At 33.8% G+C, this 18,654-nt stretch overlaps 1 protein-coding gene and 1 long non-coding RNA gene across 2 annotated transcripts in view; both read left to right on the forward strand.

Annotated features, from left to right (window-relative positions):
• The first annotated feature begins 5,310 nt into the window (after positions 1-5,310).
• Positions 5,311-18,654, forward strand: part of LOC120354261 — a 74,111-nt gene continuing 60,767 nt past the window's right edge. The window contains exons 1-2 of the mRNA XM_039441154.1: positions 5,311-5,861; positions 11,458-12,352. Of these exons, the coding sequence (XP_039297088.1) occupies positions 12,143-12,352 (210 nt within the window). The 5' untranslated portion in view covers positions 5,311-5,861; positions 11,458-12,142. The remainder of the gene's footprint in view (positions 5,862-11,457; positions 12,353-18,654) is intronic.
• On the forward strand, positions 15,249-15,625 carry LOC120354174. The gene is made up of 2 exons (XR_005572877.1): positions 15,249-15,423; positions 15,518-15,625. It is a non-coding gene; the product is annotated as an uncharacterized LOC120354174 (long non-coding RNA).

Genomic DNA, 18,654 nt, shown 5'->3' on the forward strand with positions numbered 1-18,654 from the left:
ATCACAAAAATAACTTTAATTACCCTATTGAAAAGACCATGATTACTTCGTCCAATTATGACTATCTTGACCATAAAAATATATTAAATAATATTACTAATCAATATATGTGAATGTTAACTATACAGTAAATGAAAAAATAATGATTTAAGTTATTAGAAAGTGGTAGGTAATAATGATTATTTGAAGGCATTGATATTTTTAATGAATTTTGTTCTAATAACTAGAAAAATATTAATTTGAAAATGTATAACTTGAAATCGTTGGTTTTGATAGTACAATCTATCTTACTTTCAAAACAAAAAAGGAAATTTCTGCATTGATTAGCTAAAAATAAATATATTAGAATAAAGTTGCATATTTTTAGATTGAATCTGTTATGCTTGCTAGAGATTTACTATGTTGTCTATCCTTATTGTTGGTTGAAGGAAATAAATGAATTATTTTGTTAAATCATTACAAATATTGATGAGTCTGTTATGTTTGAAAAAGATGAAATATTTTATTTCAATGTTATTGGAAAGTCTGGAAAATGATAAGATTCTGTGTATGATGTAGTTTATCTATAGTTTTAAAATGTATCAGTTTTCTCCAGTGGTTGGGAACCCACCTAAAGTAGTTTGCTATCATAAATATTTTTCTTGAAGCTTTTAAAAAACTGGGATAAAATATACTGTCTATAGTTATAGGGTGTATAATTTTCTCTTTCCCAGTATTTTGGATCCAGCCTATTATAAGCATGGAAGAAGGTTGAGATGAATCTCGCCCTAGTATGGTACGGTACCTTACACTAGACCACCGTCGTGGTTTGGATTCCACCTAAACTTTGGTTTATTAACCATAGCTTGAATCTAAAATTCTAAGGTTGAATTCACTGAATTCTAATCCTTGTTAAGTGTAATAAAATATGAATATATATAACACTTTTATCAGAGATATTGTGGAACTTCTCCATATTATGATAAAGAAAGGAAAAAAGATGTTGTCGAATTCCACTATAACATTTTTATTCACCAAAACTAATGTGAATATATGAATATAAAATATGAATATGGTTAGAATCTGAACATTATACCTGATATGAGAATATATTATTATATCTATTCCATTGTCCTACACAGCTCTGTACTATTTTTTCATATTTAATTTCTAGAGCAAAACGTAAACTATATTATGTGTATAACTATATATGAGGCTGAATCCCAGGTATGCATGTGTGTGTGAAACAAAACTATAAGTTATCTATAGATATAGTAACTTATCATTGTATTAGTTGATTGTCTAGATACAGAATCTTAATTGTCTATATTGTCAACATATTATGGATGGTCGTAGATTAAATATAAATGATTGTTTGCATCTTAATCCATGATTTTTGTTGTGTTATTTTCAAAATCACCTTCTTGATTTTCCAGATTGATTTCTACAGTGATGCAGGTTTGAAGCCTTTATAGTGAGATCGGACTCCCATTTCATATCATCATATTATAATATACTAAAATATATTCTTTTTTCAGATGGAATTAAATAGAGAATGCATTTATTCAAATGCTAACTAATAGATAATTATTATTTAACGAAAATCCTAAATAAATAAATCAATGCATCAATGCATTGATTGGAATATTCATATTCCCAATCTATATACTGTATATAAAGCGAAATGGCACTCATCACTCACTCACTCGCATAACTAAAATCTACCGGACCAAAACGTTCAAATTGGTAGGTATGTTCAGTGGCCCTTAGAGGCGCACTAAGAATCTTTTGGCAATATTTTAACTCTAAGGGTTGTTTTAAGGGTTTAAAGTTCGTCTTTTAGCATGTATATTCTTCTTCTCCCAATCTCATAATTATAATTGAAATTTCCATATCACATGTTACTATAGAGCTATAATCTAGATAGAGTACCTCTTCGAAACAGTTGTTAACTGGCAACTAAATTAATAATTTTTTCAGGTTGGCATTAAGTTGAGTTGACTTTGTTAGGTTGGCACCAAGTTGAAGATTTAAATGCATTTATCGCGAAAAATTGATTGGGCACTGCTACTTCAATCCTGGGAATATTTATACTAGCAGTCAGCTCGCTTCGCTCGCCATATCCGTTTAGCCAGACGTTTAGTCTGGACCCCGACTGGATCGTCCAGCCATATGATAAAAATGCTCAATCGCTCGCCTGCTGATCTCATTCTTGGACAATCCAGTCGGGGTCCAGGGGGCGGAGCCCCCTGGCTAGACGGATATGGCGAGCGAAGCGAGCCTGACGGCTAGTCTTTCTATAAAATTTATACGGTAAGCAGTGAAAAACTATAGTGAGGTCCACGTTATAATGGCAGTGTTTGATCAGCATTGGTATTGCTATTCTTGTCTATCATTCAAAAAAGCGGATATCGCTATCTTTTTCTTGCTTTGATCTGTTGACAGATCGTCTTTTACAATGTAGAATCCTATACTATTAAACGAGCAATTTCTGTTTGATGTTTATTATATCTGTATGTGACCGGATCTCGAAAACGGCTTTAACGATTCTCACGGAATTTGGAACAAAGTAGGTTTATGATATAAAAATTCGATTGCACTATTTCTCATCCCTGGGAAAACTCGCTGAAGAACATTAAAAGGATTTATTCATCCTTGGAAAAACAGCTGACAATTTCGTCGTATGTTGATGATGGAAGTGAGTGAGCGAGTGCATGTGTGTGGGACTTAGACAAAATTATGACTCAGCTGTTGAACTTTTGTGATCATTCAATCAGGTACTTAGTGCCGGTTGTACAAAAGCCGGTTGAATTTAATCCTGATTGATTCAAGTAGAACAACAGATAACCTATCTTTTTTAAATGGTCTTCCCTGATTGGTTCACGTGAATTAATCAGGATTTAAATTTAACATTCTTTTGTGAGGGAAATTTTTGCATATTCCTCTGGGAATTGATCTCAATCCACTGTGATTAGATAGAACTTTTCTGTATGAAGTATAAATATATATAATTTCTTCTTTCGTAATATAAATTTTATATGCTTTTTTACTCCAGAGCGGAGCCCGTATTAAATGATTGATTATTAACAAAATATTCAATCTTAATTATGAAAATGCATTATGAAATTATTGAAAAATATAGTTTCTTGCTTAATAAAATATGATTGATTATTGTAAACGAAAATGATTAGTTGAATATTACATCAATAAACCTGTATCAGCTACTACCGTATATAGAAAGGCATTGACAAGACAGAGGATCGGCATCGTTTTTCTCCTATCTTTCTCCACTGCCATTATAAAGTGGACCTCACTATAGATGGTTTTAATGTTACATTTTCTATGAAAATTTGCTTGAAATGATATAATAATGTTATTAAACTTTTATTTTCAAACTACCTAAATAAAATATTATCTAGAATCTGAGTTGATACCGAGTGATAGACTATAGGTTTCATTTTATTTTATTCGTAGACCCATATTCTGTCATGTTTAGGTATAGGTACTTATTAATATATCTAACAAAAGTTAAGTATTATCATAGATAAACAATAATTTGAGTTGATATCCCATGGTATAGGACGTTTATGTCGCAACTTTTGCTGTTATCTCAAGCCGATTACTGTCGATTATTGGAGATTTTTACTGTTTTGTTGGGGTGAGAGTGTATGAACGGCACAATATGAGAGACTACCAGTGTCACACACCTTTTTGGCAAAGAAATACGTGGACTATCGGCTTGAGATAACAGTGAAAGTTGCGACATAAACGCCCTATACCATGGGATATCTACTCAAGCTATTGTTTCTCTATGGTATTATATACATTATCATAGAGATAGGACAAAGGATTGCTTATCTTATATGGAGTTGAACTTCACCACCACTGAATTGAGAAATTATAGACTAATAATATTTAAAAAGAATGAGACACTCAAGATCCAGGATCTCTGAATGTATGGAAAACTTGACTCGATAATAGATAAAACATTAACAAAGATATTATATTGAATAATATCTTATTCTGGGAGTAAATTACAGTAATTTTGTTTAATCAATGACATCAAGACAATAGCGCTGTTTTTACGACGAATATTGATAGAAAATGGAACAAATAAAAAAAAGTGAAATACATTGATTATTCACATGGAAAATTATTGATAAAAACTGGTATAAATATTTTTTTTATAATTGACCGAGCGAACTGAAGTCTAAGATTCAAGTCGACGGTTTGGCATTTCTCTTAATGTTTAAATGTTTATATGTGCGCATTAACGGCGAAACGCAGTAATAGATTCTCATAAAATTTGACAGGTATGCTCCTTTTTTAATTGCGTGTCGACGTTTAAACAAGGTTTTTTGAAATTTTACATTTTAAGGTTAATAAAAAGGAAAAAAAAGCCTCCTTCATAGCTAATATTAGAGTAAAAATCAGACTATAGAATTATTCATCATAAATCAGTTCACAAGTGATTACCCAGATGTGTGGTGAAGCCAGTCTATTGCTGTATTTCCATAAGGTCTATAGTTTCAATCAGGTACTTGTGGATGAGAATACTGCGTGAGGTCTACTGTTCACAGAACTACTGGTATGAATTGTTCAATTAGGTACCGGTGTAAACGTAGTTACCGTACTAAATTTCTCTACCATATTGTGCTCTCCATAGGGATTCTTCAAAATAGAAAGAACTCTTATTGTGCTAAATAAAGCGATGAAAATCGAAACAAATAAAAAAATAAATCAATACAAGATATTGATAATTCAATGCTCATAGAACTAAATAGTTTTAATATAAAGAAAATAAAAATCTCAGTACCCTTTTTTTAAAATATTTTATCACAACATGTTTCGGTCATTTATGCCATTTGCAAGTTACTTGAAAATGGCATAAATGACCGAAACATGTTGTGATAAAATATTTTAAAAAAGGGTACTGAGATTTTTATTTTCTTTATATTCATATTACAAGTAGCCCTATACAGAAAGAGATAAACTGAATTGTTTTCCTATTTCCTTCATTTTCATCAACCATCCAACTATCCTAAGGTATTGTGTACCGTGCACTTTTGGTAAGAATCAAGAACAATTTTAATCTGTAAAAACAAAATAGGTACTGTATATTGGAAATGATCACAAGATTTTAACATAATATCTTATTATCAATGATAAACAGATTATAAATCCAGAGAATATTTGATTTAAATTTACTGTAGATGCTATAATTCCATCATTATCTGGACAGTCTAAAATTTCAAAATACCCGCGAGTCACTTTCTAATACCAAATTCCGTCGCTAGATGGCATATGCGTTCTAATCGAAATTGGCACACCCACTCGAGTCAAATAGTGTCTTTCCTGTCAAAATTCTTGTCAAATGAAGATATTCACTAACTAAAAATCAATATCTAACAATCGGCTACTAAAATTAGTGAATTTTATCAATTTTAGTGTGTATTTCGTTACAATTTGCGTGTGTTTTTGTTAAACTACAGTTTTTCTAGACGGTGAATCGATTTCATTGCAGACAACTAAGCTTAGTCAAGGGATGGTTATGTTCTAGTAATGCAGTTCTTGTAGAGAGGGTGTAATGTCAGTGTTATGTGTTGTACTTCTAGGGGTGTGACTCTGTGTAGATATTTAATATTTGTAATAATAGATTTGTGTAGATTTACGCAGGTGTTAATCGTTCTAAAGTTAGTGTTGCGATCATGGAATAATTTGCAAATGAAAAAAGCCGGTATTAAGACTGTAACAGTGCCTTCTATGTCTGTGAATTTTTAGTTTCGAGAAAGATCCCTGTTCTGTTCTACAGTTAAATATTGGAAACTCTGTCCCATTTTGACTCAAATATTTGGATATTGTAGACGCTTTAGTAGTTTTCGGTGAGTACAATATCATATTCTAAACTTTTCAATCAATCCTTGTATAATTTATTGAGCTAGCCTACATACACGTCCCCCTGAAATATTACTTGCCGACATTTTTGCATGTGTGTTCAGTGTCTCACTGAAATTATCCTCCAACATCTTACAATCCTATATTATATTTCTAAATACATAGATCTAACCTACCTTAAAATAATTATCAACCTTACATTCAATGATGATGTTTTTGAACCTTTTTTTGAAAGGGTTGTTGTAAATTGTTAACCATCTAATGTAACCTACCATGATTGTCATCCATTTTAAGTATTCATTTGTCAATTTCAACTTTTTTCACTAATTGAGCATTGTGATGCACTTTTTCAATGCACAATTGCACACGTCAAGGTGAAATATCTTATGCAATTTTGCTAGTACAATGGAGCGATTTACGTTTTGAGTTGTTCAATGAAATTTGCTTTTCACTGCTCAGAAGTATTGATCAGGCATTAATCTTGTTAAGTTACTGTATTATTTTGTTGGTATAGTAGTTTTAATACATGGATAGGTAATTGATTTTAATGTCAACTTTAGCGTATCGTTTTCTCAAGTACAGCAACTGTTTTTACAGATATCCTTGTCTTTTCTAGTTTTAATTTACTAGTGTGCTCCAAAGTAGTTGAGAATGGATTACCAACTTTGAAATAGGATACATTTTAAGCCTCTGAAAGTAAGAGGTAGGCCGCTATTATCAAATTAATACTAACTTACAGTATCCATATCTAATACCATTACCATATATAATATCATATACTATCCAATAGTTACTATTTATATATATATGTATTATTATTAATATACAATACTATCTAATTGTTCATATTATACAGCATTAAGTAAAAGGATTTTATAATATGCGGTACAGTACTATAATAATTATATACAGTACAGTACTATAATCAATTATTGATAAGGCTATTATAATAAGTATAATAATTCTACTATATATTTTTTCTTTACTGTGAAAGGTATTTAGATTATTTTTAGGGATCCCATATAATATCATATACTATCCAATAATTACTATTTATTATAATATATAGTATTATCATTAATATACAATACTATCTAATTGTTCATATTATACAGCATTAAGTAAAAGGATTTTATAATATGCGGTACAGTACTATAATTGATAAGGCTATTATAATAAGTATAATAATTCTACTATATATTTTTTCTTTACTGTGAAAGGTATTTAGATTATTTTTAGGGATCAGGTCTTTAGATTATTTTCCATTAAATAAAATAAAATGAATAAATGATCTTTATTACCTTGTAAGCTAATTGTAGCAATTGGTTCGTCAAAAAACAAGCACACAAAACATATAGATATATGTTACAGATATGATAACAAAGGAGAAATTGATAAAGCCTATATTAAAAGCAAAAGTCTTTGGTGCAAAAAATACCGTACCACATAAATAAAGACAGTTTCCCGAAAAGTTCATGAATAAATATTTCTATTTTATTTCTATTAATATGATTTCATTAAGGTTAATTTCAAGATTCTTTCCATTAGTTTCCAGTCCACTTAGTCTACTTTGGAACATAAGGAATTTGATCTCTATTAATTCATATTCTACTATTCTAACAGCAACCAGAAATATCTTCTTATTCATTTCCTAGTGCAATTCAACATAGAATTATATTATTTATCACTATGACTCTTTCTATTGTATTAAGAACTTTATCAGTATCACAAAGACATGAGAAAGTATCATGGATCATCTGTTATTCAACTACCTAGATATCTCTAATAATGTGTTTACATTAGTGACTGGACACTATTGTACTTTTGTAACTGTTTATTGACACAATATCAACAATGGATGAATAGGATTTTAGTAGGAAATGCTATTGAAGTAAATTCATGATATGATTGCAGTAGACCTAGGGTATTTTATTTTTAAAATTGTTGTAGGCTACCTAAGCTCTTGCTAAAACATTTTTTGTGGAAAAATAATAATGTCTGTGATAGAGTAATTGTAGACGAAATTGAACTGTAGTCATCTTCTCACATTCAAGATTAAGGTGGGTTTACACCAAAGTTATTAACAAAATGTTAATAACTTAATCCTTATAGATTCTATTAGATTGAACGAAACTTGACTAACACATATGTTCATCATGTGTATGATAAGTTATGTTCAATCTAATAGAATCTATAATAATGAAGCTGGTAACAGTGACTGCTGTGGCTGCTATAGTGAGCAGAGGTGCAACCAAGCACAACGCGCTAATTATTACATTATATATTATAACCAACGACAACATTTTTATTCAATTTGACAATAAATTAAGGTTTTTATCAATAATAAAATTACACAGAAAAACATTTGATGCATTTCAGGCAATTTTACCCATAATTACCCACTTTTCATATTCAATGGTAACTGTAGGAAAAACTTAATGTGAAATACGTGCGCAAAGTTCCTCTGCTGCACTCAAGAAACCATTCCGCCCTCGCCTACGGCTCGGGCGTAAACGTTTCTTTCGGTGCAGCAAACTGTGACTTTGCGCACTAGTTGCACAAATAACTATTATCACTATGACTCTTTCTATTGTATTAAGAACTGTATCAGTATCTAAAAGACATGAGAAAGTATTATGGATCATCTGTTATTCAACTAGATATCTCTAATAATGTGTTTACATTAGTGACTGGACACTATGTACTTCTGTAACTGTTTATTGACACAATATCAACAATGGATGAATAGGATTTTAGTAGGAAATGCCATTGAAGTAAATTTATGATATGATTGCAGTAGACCTAGGATTTTTTATTTTTAAAATTGTTGTAGGCTACCTAAGCTCTTGCTAAAACATTTTTTGTGGAAAAATAATAATGTCTGTGATAGAGTAATTGTAGACGAAATTGAACTGTAGTCATCTTCTCACATTCAAGATTAAGATGGGGTTACACCAAGGTTATTAACAAAATCTTAATACCTTAATCCTTATAGATTCTATTAGATTGAACCGAACTTGACTAACACATATGTTCATCATGTGTATGATAAGTTATGTTCAATCTAATAGAATCTATAATAATTAAGTTATTAACATTTTGTTGATAACTTTGGTGTGAACGCAGCTTTAGAAGGAGTTTAATTTTTGAATGACTATACTACCGGTATACAATTTGAAATGAGTTCAATATTGCAATACAAACAAATCAAGTAGTATTTGATAAGAATTGGACTTTGGTTACTCAGACCAGTTATTTACTTAACAATTATTAGATAAGTTACCATTACTACATTCATCTCATGGGTTTTGATAAATAAAACAAATAGTTTAACTAAATAAAACTAATACGTAGTACCGTAGGTATTAATGTATATTGAGATTCACATTATACCTTCAGTGAAAAATGATAGAACGGCATTTTTGTCAAGTTCAAAGGTGGGTTATATAGGTATCTTACAGCCTTTTAGAGATGCTATTAAACTTTTTTCTAGGGAGTTCTAGTTTTGTTTTAGTGAAAATGATAGAACGGCATAGTTGCCAAGTTTCTGTTTTATCCGCCTTCTATAGTAGATAGCATAGTAGATTGTCATTTTTTTAGGAATGCATTACAGATCACAAGTGAGAAGACAGTGAAAAATGGTAGGAACGCATTGTTGCCAAGTTTCGTTTCTTTTTAGTAAAAATGGTAGAACGGCGTAGTTGGCAAATTAATTTTTTATCCGCCTTCTATAGTAGATAGTAGATAGATTGTCATTTTTTTAGGAATGCATTACAGATCACAATAGTGAGAAGACAGTGAAAAATGATGGGAACACATTGTTGCCAAGTTTCGTTTCTTTTCAGTAAAAATGATAGAACTGCATAGTTGCCAAGTTTCTGTTTTATCCGCCTTCTATAGTAGATAGTAGATAGATTGTCATTTTTTTAGGAATGCATTACAGATCCCAATAGTGAGAAGACAGTGAAAAATGATGGGAACACATTGTTGCCAAGTTTCGTTTCTTTTCAGTAAAAATGATAGAACTGCATAGTTGCCAAGTTTCTGTTTTATCCGCCTTCTATAGTAGATAGTAGATAGATTGTCATTTTTTTAGGAATGCATTACAGATCCCAATAGTGAGAAGACAGTTAAAAATGGTAGGAACCCATTGTTGCCAAGTTTCGTTTCTTTTTAGTAAAAATGGTAGAACGGCGTAGTTGGCAAGTTTATTTAGTAGATAGTAGATAGATTGTCATTTTTTTAGGAATGCATTACAGATCGCAATAGTGAGAAGACAGTGAAAAATGATAGGAACCCATTGTTGCCAAGTTTCGTTTCGTTTTAGTAAAAATGATAGAACGGCATATTTGCCAAGTTCCTGTTTTATCCGCCTTCTATAGTTGATAGCTTAGTAGATTGTCATTTTTTAGGAATGCATTACAGATCCCAATAGTGAGAAGACAGTGGAAATGATAGGAACACATTGTTGCCACTTCTCTGTTTCCACTGTCTTTCACACGTTCTATAAAAACCAGGTCAAGACACTCGTGTTCCTTATGGAGCGGCCATTTTGTAGGGTTTTTACATTTGAAAGTCCAATGTAATTCAACTCTCTCGTAACAAAATCATGCATTATGCATTTTAAAAAGAATATTTTGATTCAGATAATAATGTTAATTCAGGTTTTCAATTTTTTACTTTCCTCGCCCTATTACCATAGGTAAGGAAAGTATTGCTTTCCGAAAATAATTTTATTAAGGTACCCCAATTTCTAAATTTCTATATATGTCTCAAGGTCCCCTGAGTCCAAAAAAGTTATTTTTAATAATAAAATTCCAATAATAAATGGTTCAATAATTTATTTATTTATTACAAAAAAAAATTTTATTATTCTTGTAACATATCGATCAAGATTCATAAGGCGTTGGGACAAGACACAAAAATATGCGAGGTAAACCTGAAAAAGAGTTTAAAGTTCCCAATAATTAAATCTAGAAATCAATAATTTAGTTTCCAGTATTTTCCTGAATAGTATAATTCTGTTGGAAGAATTTTTTCTACAATTCCAATTACTAATAGCACATCATGTTAAGTTCAATCTACAATGATAACAGCTGAAAATAAATTTGAAAATTGGTGAACTAGAACCCCACAAAATTGCAATTTTGCAATGCGTCACGGGATTGTGTCATGACCTGTATTTATAGACCTTGGTCTTCCACAGTAGATTCAATTCATCCTGGTGTTCCTGATTTAATATTGATTCTTGTTTATAATAATAGACTCTATCTCAAAAATATTCTAGACTATTCACCAAGAAAATACAGTCATCTTTTTATGATTAGCCTAAATACAGTATTTCTCTGATTGAGATTTGATATTCTGGTAGTTCATTTTATTTCTCCATAGCATACAAACGACTTGGCAACAGTGCGGAGTGAGAAAAGGATAGAGCTATCAGCTTTGTCTAATGACAGACAAGGATAGCAACACCAAAGCTAATCAGGTGCTGACTTTATAACAAGAATCTCACTATAGATGAACATATTCAAGTACAAGACACCCCAAATTTTATTTATTTTACTTCATTTTCTGTTTCAGGTGGAATTCTAAACTTGAAAGTGGAAAACATCTTGAAGTAGTCACTCTCCAACCCAATCACTAACTATTCATAGATCAGAAATTGGCCAAGCATTGGTGTGGACACAGTTTCTTTCAAGATATTCAGAGTATCCAGTGGAATATCTCTCGCCATTTGTAGAAAAGTTTGATTTTCAGAGGTTGCTGATAAATTTACAGTAGTCTTTTAGAAGAATCACCTGTTACATTGCTTTTCTGGGAGAAGTCCATCTTCACAGTCATAAGTGCACTCTCTATAAACAGTTGCAACCTGTTTCTAGTTTATCCCAGAGTAGAAATTCTTCAAATTCTGTCTCTAATCCATTCCTGGACATTCCCTATTCTCATAGAAACACCCCAAACACAAGTGTGTTGTCTTGGATAGGTTAACCTCAAGTAAAAGTATATCCTTGAGAGGAAATCAAGCTCATCCCTTGGGATTTAAGGTGGTTTGGAACAAAAATCCAAGTTTGGACATTGTCCTTTCTAGCAGAAATACCTCCAAACACAAGTGTGTTGTCTTGGATAGGTCAACCTCAAGTTGAACCAAATCCCTGAGGGAAAATCAAGCACATCCCTTGAGATCTGAGGTGTTTTGGCACCAGTTCTACATCTCTGCAGACACCAAATTCTTGCAATTCTGTGGCACGCAAAACAAAACCATCAGATGCAACATTCTGCCACCACTGCTATCTACGCCACTAATACACCAGTAGCTGCTGCTTACTTCCGGCCACCACACTTGGCTGCCAATCCTGCTCAGGTGTTGGGATCTCCAATTTTCCACGTGCATCATCCAGGTCACTACAACCCGAGACCTCTGCTGCCTGCTAGGACTCCACCAGCGCTCAACAACCATCAGGTGCCATATGCTAATGTGAGTACCCAATGCTATTTGACATTTTATGGTATGCTTTGTTAATTTTCCATGGAGGGATTATGCATGAATGGAAACATTTTTGTTCCCTTTAAACAATTATCCAGAATTTTACATCTTTACAGGCTCAAGCCCAGAACGATCCCAAATTCAATTTATACACATTCCAGAGAGCATAATTTGACAATCAATATAATTATTTGAAGTCTACAGAATATTTCTACAGAAAAAAATACATACAATGAACATGAAATTTCACAGGAAAGACGATGAAGGAAGATAGGAGAAAAGGAGATGAATATTAGCCAAGGGGACGGTAAAGAATATTCAAGAAGTGAAAAAAGAATCGGTCATCCCCTTCACTTTCTCCCTCTCTCTCTATCTTCAACTCACTCATCTTCTCTTTCTTTCTGTTAAAGTAATTCATAGTCTCTTTCTCAGTCAATCTTTCACTCACTCATTCTCTCTCTCATACTCTCTCATCAACTCATTCAGTAACTCCTCTCTCACTCCCTCCCTCTATTTCTCTCTCTCACACACTCTCTTCAACTCATTTATTAACTCCTTCTCTCTCTCACTCTCTCTCTTCAACTTATTCAATAACTACCTCTCTCCCTTTCTCACTCTCTCTCTCTTCAACTCATTCATTAACTCTCTCTTTCTCTCTCACACTCTCTCTTCAACTCATTCATTATCTCGTCCTATCTCACTCACGCTCTTTCTCTCTTCAATTCATTCTTTCTTTCTCTTCAACTCATTATCTCTTTCTCTCTCTCACTCCCTCTCACACACAAACACACTCTCTTTTCAACTCATTCATAATCTCCTCCTCTCTCACTCCCTCTCTTTCTCTCATCCATTCCCTCTTTCTTCCTCTTCAACTCATTCATTAACTCTTTCTCTCTCTCTCTCAATTCAACTATCTCACTCTCGCTTCTTCTCTCTTCAATTCATCCGGCTGCGCCCTAACTTCGCCCTCCTAGGTTTTTAATAAAGGCAGCTAATCAATCAATCAATCAACTCATTTATTAACACTCTCTCTTTGTCTCTTTCTCTCTTCAACTCATTCATTAACACTCTCTCTCTCTATCTCCTTTTCTCTTTCTTCAACTCATTCATTCACTCTCTCTTTCACACACTCTCTCTCTCTCTCTCTATCTCCTTTTCTCTTTCTTCAACTCATTCATTCACTCTCTCTTTCACACACTCTCTCTCTCCAACTCATTCTTTCACTCTCTCTCCCTTCAACTTATTCATTAGCACACTCTCTCGCTCTCTCCATTCAACTCATTCATTAACTCTCTCTTGCACTTGAGGAAGTAAGTGCCCCTGCTTCACTGCTTACCAAGTCCTGTCACATTGACCAATAAGGATGAAGCTGTAACAATGTAACACTGATAGACGGCTCGGCTAGAATTGTAATTATTGTCTAGCTTGGCCATGCGTTCAGGATGTAAGTCTCTCTCCTTCTACCTTCCCTCTCTTCTTCTTCTTTTTCTTCCTCTCCTTCTTCTTCTTCTTCTTCTTCTTCTCCTCCTCCTTCTTCTCCTTCTCCTCCATCTTCAACCTCTCCTTCTCCTCCACCTCCTTCTCCATTCCTCAACTTCTTCTCCTCCTCCTTTTTCTGATTTTCCTTATCATTTTCTCTTTTTCATTCGTCTTCCTCCACCGAGTATCGAAAAATTAGTACTGTATTAAAAAAATAATTGGTAATTGTTAGATATTGATTAAATAATACTATTCATATCAACCAACCAACTTTATGTTTAATACATTTAAGACTAAACTGTTATTAAAGTTGTGGTAACTAATGTATTGAAACCATATATGATAATAATAAATATCATCTGTAAAATCTCCCTCTTTAAGACTATATTAGTCGTATATTCATTGGCTTTGCTGCTGGCTTTGTAATCCAAAGGCCCGGGTTCGAATCCCAGCCCGGGCAAGATATTTTTCTCGGGCCACTCCCGTGTTTCGGATGGACACGTTAAACCGTCGGTCCCGGGCTGCCTGAAAAGCAGTCGTTAGGTGATGTGAGAGGCCCTGAAATTGATCAGTTGCGACCTGAAAACTCTGACACCAGACTTGAGCCAGCCAGGTCACACGATATTATTATTATATTTTTAGTCGTATATTACCCTACTAGCCGTCAGGCTCGCTTCGCTCGCCATATCCGTCTAGCAAGGGGGCTCCGCCCCCTGGACCCCCGGCTGGATCGTCCAAAAATGAGATCAGCAGGCTCGCTTCGCTCGCCTGCATTTTTCATTTGAGCATTTTTATCATAAATGTCAGGACAATCCAGTCGGGGGTCCAGACTAAACGTCTGGCTAAACGGATATGGCAAGCGAAGCGAGCCTGACGGTTAGTAATATTCCCAGGATTGAAGTAGCAGTGCCAATCAATTTTTCCGCGATAAATGCATTTAAAATCTTCAACTTGGTGCCAACCTAACAAAGTCATCTCAACTTAATGCCAACCTGACAAAATTATTAATTTAGTTGCCAGTTAACAACTGTTTCGAAGAGGTACTCTATCTAGATTATAGTTCTATAGTACATATGATATGGAAATTTCAATTATAATTAAGAGATTGGAGAAGAAGAATATACATGCTAAAAGACGAACTTTAACCCTTAAAACAACCCTTAGAGTTAAAATATTGCCAAAAGATTTCTTAGTGCGCCTCTAAAGTGCCAACTGAACATACTTACCAAATTTGAACGTTTTTGATCCGTAGATTTTTAGTTATGCGAGTGAGTGAGTGAGTGAGTCAGTCAGTCAGTGAGTGAGTGCCATTTCACTTTTATATATAGATATTCCCCTTTTTATTTTTCTTATATGAATCGTGTTTCTTCGCTGAACACCGCCATTATTGTTTCTAACCAGCAATGAACGTGGTTGTGGTAATTTCTCAATTATTCTTCCCTTTTCCCATTCTTTGTTATGAATATTCTGCATATATATCTCCTCTCCAACTACAAAATCTTCGGTGTTTTTAGATACATTACGATCATAGTAAAGTTTTTGAATCGATTGATTCTTTGCCATCTTGTCGATTATCTCATTAGGTGATGTGAGTGGCCCTGAAATTGATCAGTTGCGACCTGAAAACTCTGACACCAGACCTGAGCCAGCCAGGTCACTCGATATTATTATTGTGAGGTACAATTTTTGGATTCAATGCGTAATGTGGTATAGGAATCTTGGTTCTTATATGTCTGCTATTAAGAAGCTGTGAAGGTGTATATCCCAATCCAGCTACGGGAGCATTACGATAATTTAGTAAATACAATTCCAAATCTTGCTTGTTTGCAGCTGCCTTTTTAAACATCGTTTTGAATATTCCAACTGCCTTTTCTGCTAATCCATTTGATTCTGAATATTTATTCAATATCTAACAACCATCTTTATTACTTTCCTTGCCCTATTACCATAGGTAAGGAAAGTATTGCTTTCCGAAAAAAATTAAGGTACCCCAATTTCTAAATTTCTATACGTTTCCAAAGACCAAAAAACTGGTTTTTGGGTATTGGTCTGTATGTGTGTGTGTGTGTGTGTGTGTGTATGAGTGTATGTGCGTCTGTGTACACGATATCTCATCTCCCAATTAACGGAATGACTTGAAATTTGGAACTTAAGGTCCTTTCACTATAAGGATCCGACACGAACAATTTCGATCAAATGCAATTCAAGATGGCGGCTAAAATGGCGGAAATGTTGTCAAAAAAAGGTTTTTTCGTGATTTTCTCGGAACGGCTCCAACGATTTTGATCAAATTCATACCTAAAATAGATTTTTTTTTTAATACATTCAAGACTAAACTGTTATTAACGTTCTGGTAACTAATGTATTGAAATCATATGATAATGGTAAATATCATCTGTAACAGTAATATTAATAAATTAAACAACAGGTATTAATTGAACACTCTGGTTTAGAAACATATAAAATAGAATAGAAATATGCTGGTAAAAACATTAACTAATCGTATAAAATTCAATTACTGTACAATTTACAATGATGCACTGTATAAATGTACAATTTCATGGTACTTTTATTAAGAAATCCTATTGTATTAAGCGAGAAACTTCTTATCTGTTTATATTTCTATATCTGGTTATTTATGTTCAACGTATCTCGAAAACGGCTCTAACGATTCTCACGAAATTCGGAACATAGTAGGTTTATTGACCGAGCGAAGTGAGGTCTAAGATTCAAGTCGACGGTTTGGCATTTCTCCTCATGTTTAAATGTTTGAATGTTAAAATGTTCATATGTTTATATGTTTTTATGTTGCGCATTTACGGCGAAACGCAGTAATAGATTTTCATGAAATTTGACAGGTATGTTCCTTTTTAAAATGCGCGTCGACGTATATACAAGATTTTTGGAAATTTTGCATTTCAAGGATAATATAAAAGGAAAAAGGAGCCTCCTTCATACGCCAATATTGGAGTAAAAATCAGACTATAGAATTATTCATCATAAATCAGCTGACAAGTGATTACACAGATGTGTGGAGAAGCCAGTCTATTGCTGTATTCCCATAAGGTCTATAGTTTCAATCAGGTACTTGTGGATGAGAATACTGCGTGAAGTCTACTGTTCACAGAACTAGTGTTATAAAAATTCGATTGCACTAGGTCTCATCCCTGGGAAAACTCGCTGAACGACATTAAAAGTATAATTTATTCATCCTTGGCTGAAACAGCTGAGACTTTCGTCGTCTGTGGATAGTTAAAAGTGAGCGAGTGATTCTGTGGAAAATCAAAATATCGCATTCCCGAATTCATAAGCTGACGTATAGCCAGCTGTAAAATATAAACTTCATCATTTTAGAGAATTGTGTTCTGTCTATCAATAAAAAAAAATCAGGTGTGGCGCACTCACACAACTTTCCTTGCCGTTATGAAAATTACGCTAGTGTTCCTGACGCTAGTGTTCCCGCGCATCTCAAGTCTACTACTCAAAGATTTGAGCCAGCTGGTGACAGGGCAATAACGCTGAAGACACACATGAGGTCTGCTATCTCTTCATAGTGAATGATTTAATAGAATCAACAATAATTTGCAATTGAATAATCACGTTTTCTCGAATTTAAAGCTTATTTTCAATTTTAAGTGAAAATGTTACTAAACATTAATTGTAGAGATTTTCATGCTCAATCTACTCCACTTGATTTTTTTCGTTTCAATTGTATCTGAAGCCTGATAATTGGGAATCTATCTGCATTGTTGGGGCGAAGCTCCTGAAATTTTTACAGATATGGGACTTGTGGCAGTTGATAGAGCTTATCGATGACTATTTTAGGTAAGAATTTGATCAAAATCGTTGGAGCCGTTTCCGAGAAATCACGAAAAACCCTGTTTTTGACAACATTTTCGCCATTTTAGCCGCCATCTTGAATTGCATTTGATCGAAATTGTTCGTGTCGGATCCTTATATTGTAAGGACCTTACGTTCCAGATTTTAAGTGATTCCGTTAATTGGGAGATGAGATATCGTGTACACAGACGCACATACACTCTCACACACACCCACACCACACACACACACACACACACACACACACACACACCACACACACACACACACCACACACACACACACACACACACACACACACCACACACACACACCACACACACACACCACACACACACACACACACACACACACACACACACACACACACACACACACACACACACACTTACAGACCAAATCCCAAAACCACTTTTTTGGACTTAGGGGACCTTGAAACGTATAGAAATTTAGAAATTGGGGTACCTTAATTTTTCGGAAAGCAATACTTTCCTTACCTATGGTAATAGGGCAAGCAAAGTAAAAATAACGAGCAAAGCTCGGTGCCCCGATATTAGCCTTTTATTGGAGATGATATTATCATTTGAATGTCTGTCTCGAAAAAAATCAAGATACTGTTCAGTTGACACTCTATTGAGTTGACTATTGAATTCAGGGATTGTGATTATAATAATTCTCCTTCTCCTACTTCTTTTTCTTCATCCATTTCTTCTACTTTCTCTTTTTCATCTTCCTCCATCCGTCCTTCCTTCGAAGGATTAGATGGATCAGAAGGAACAGTCATGGCAACATGAAGGAACATGATGGAAATCACTAAATTAATGACCATGGTGTTAGAACCCCCTTTCCACACCTACTGCTCCTCTCAATTCTTCTCCTCCTCCTCTTCCTCCTCCTCCTCCTTCTCCTCCTCCTCCTCCTCTTCCTCCTCCTCCTCCTTCTCCTCCTTCTCCTCCTCCTCCTCCTCCTCCTCT

Source organism: Nilaparvata lugens, chromosome 14, assembly GCF_014356525.2.
Source record: "Nilaparvata lugens isolate BPH chromosome 14, ASM1435652v1, whole genome shotgun sequence".
In the NCBI taxonomy this organism is placed as follows: Eukaryota; Metazoa; Arthropoda; class Insecta; order Hemiptera; family Delphacidae; genus Nilaparvata; species Nilaparvata lugens.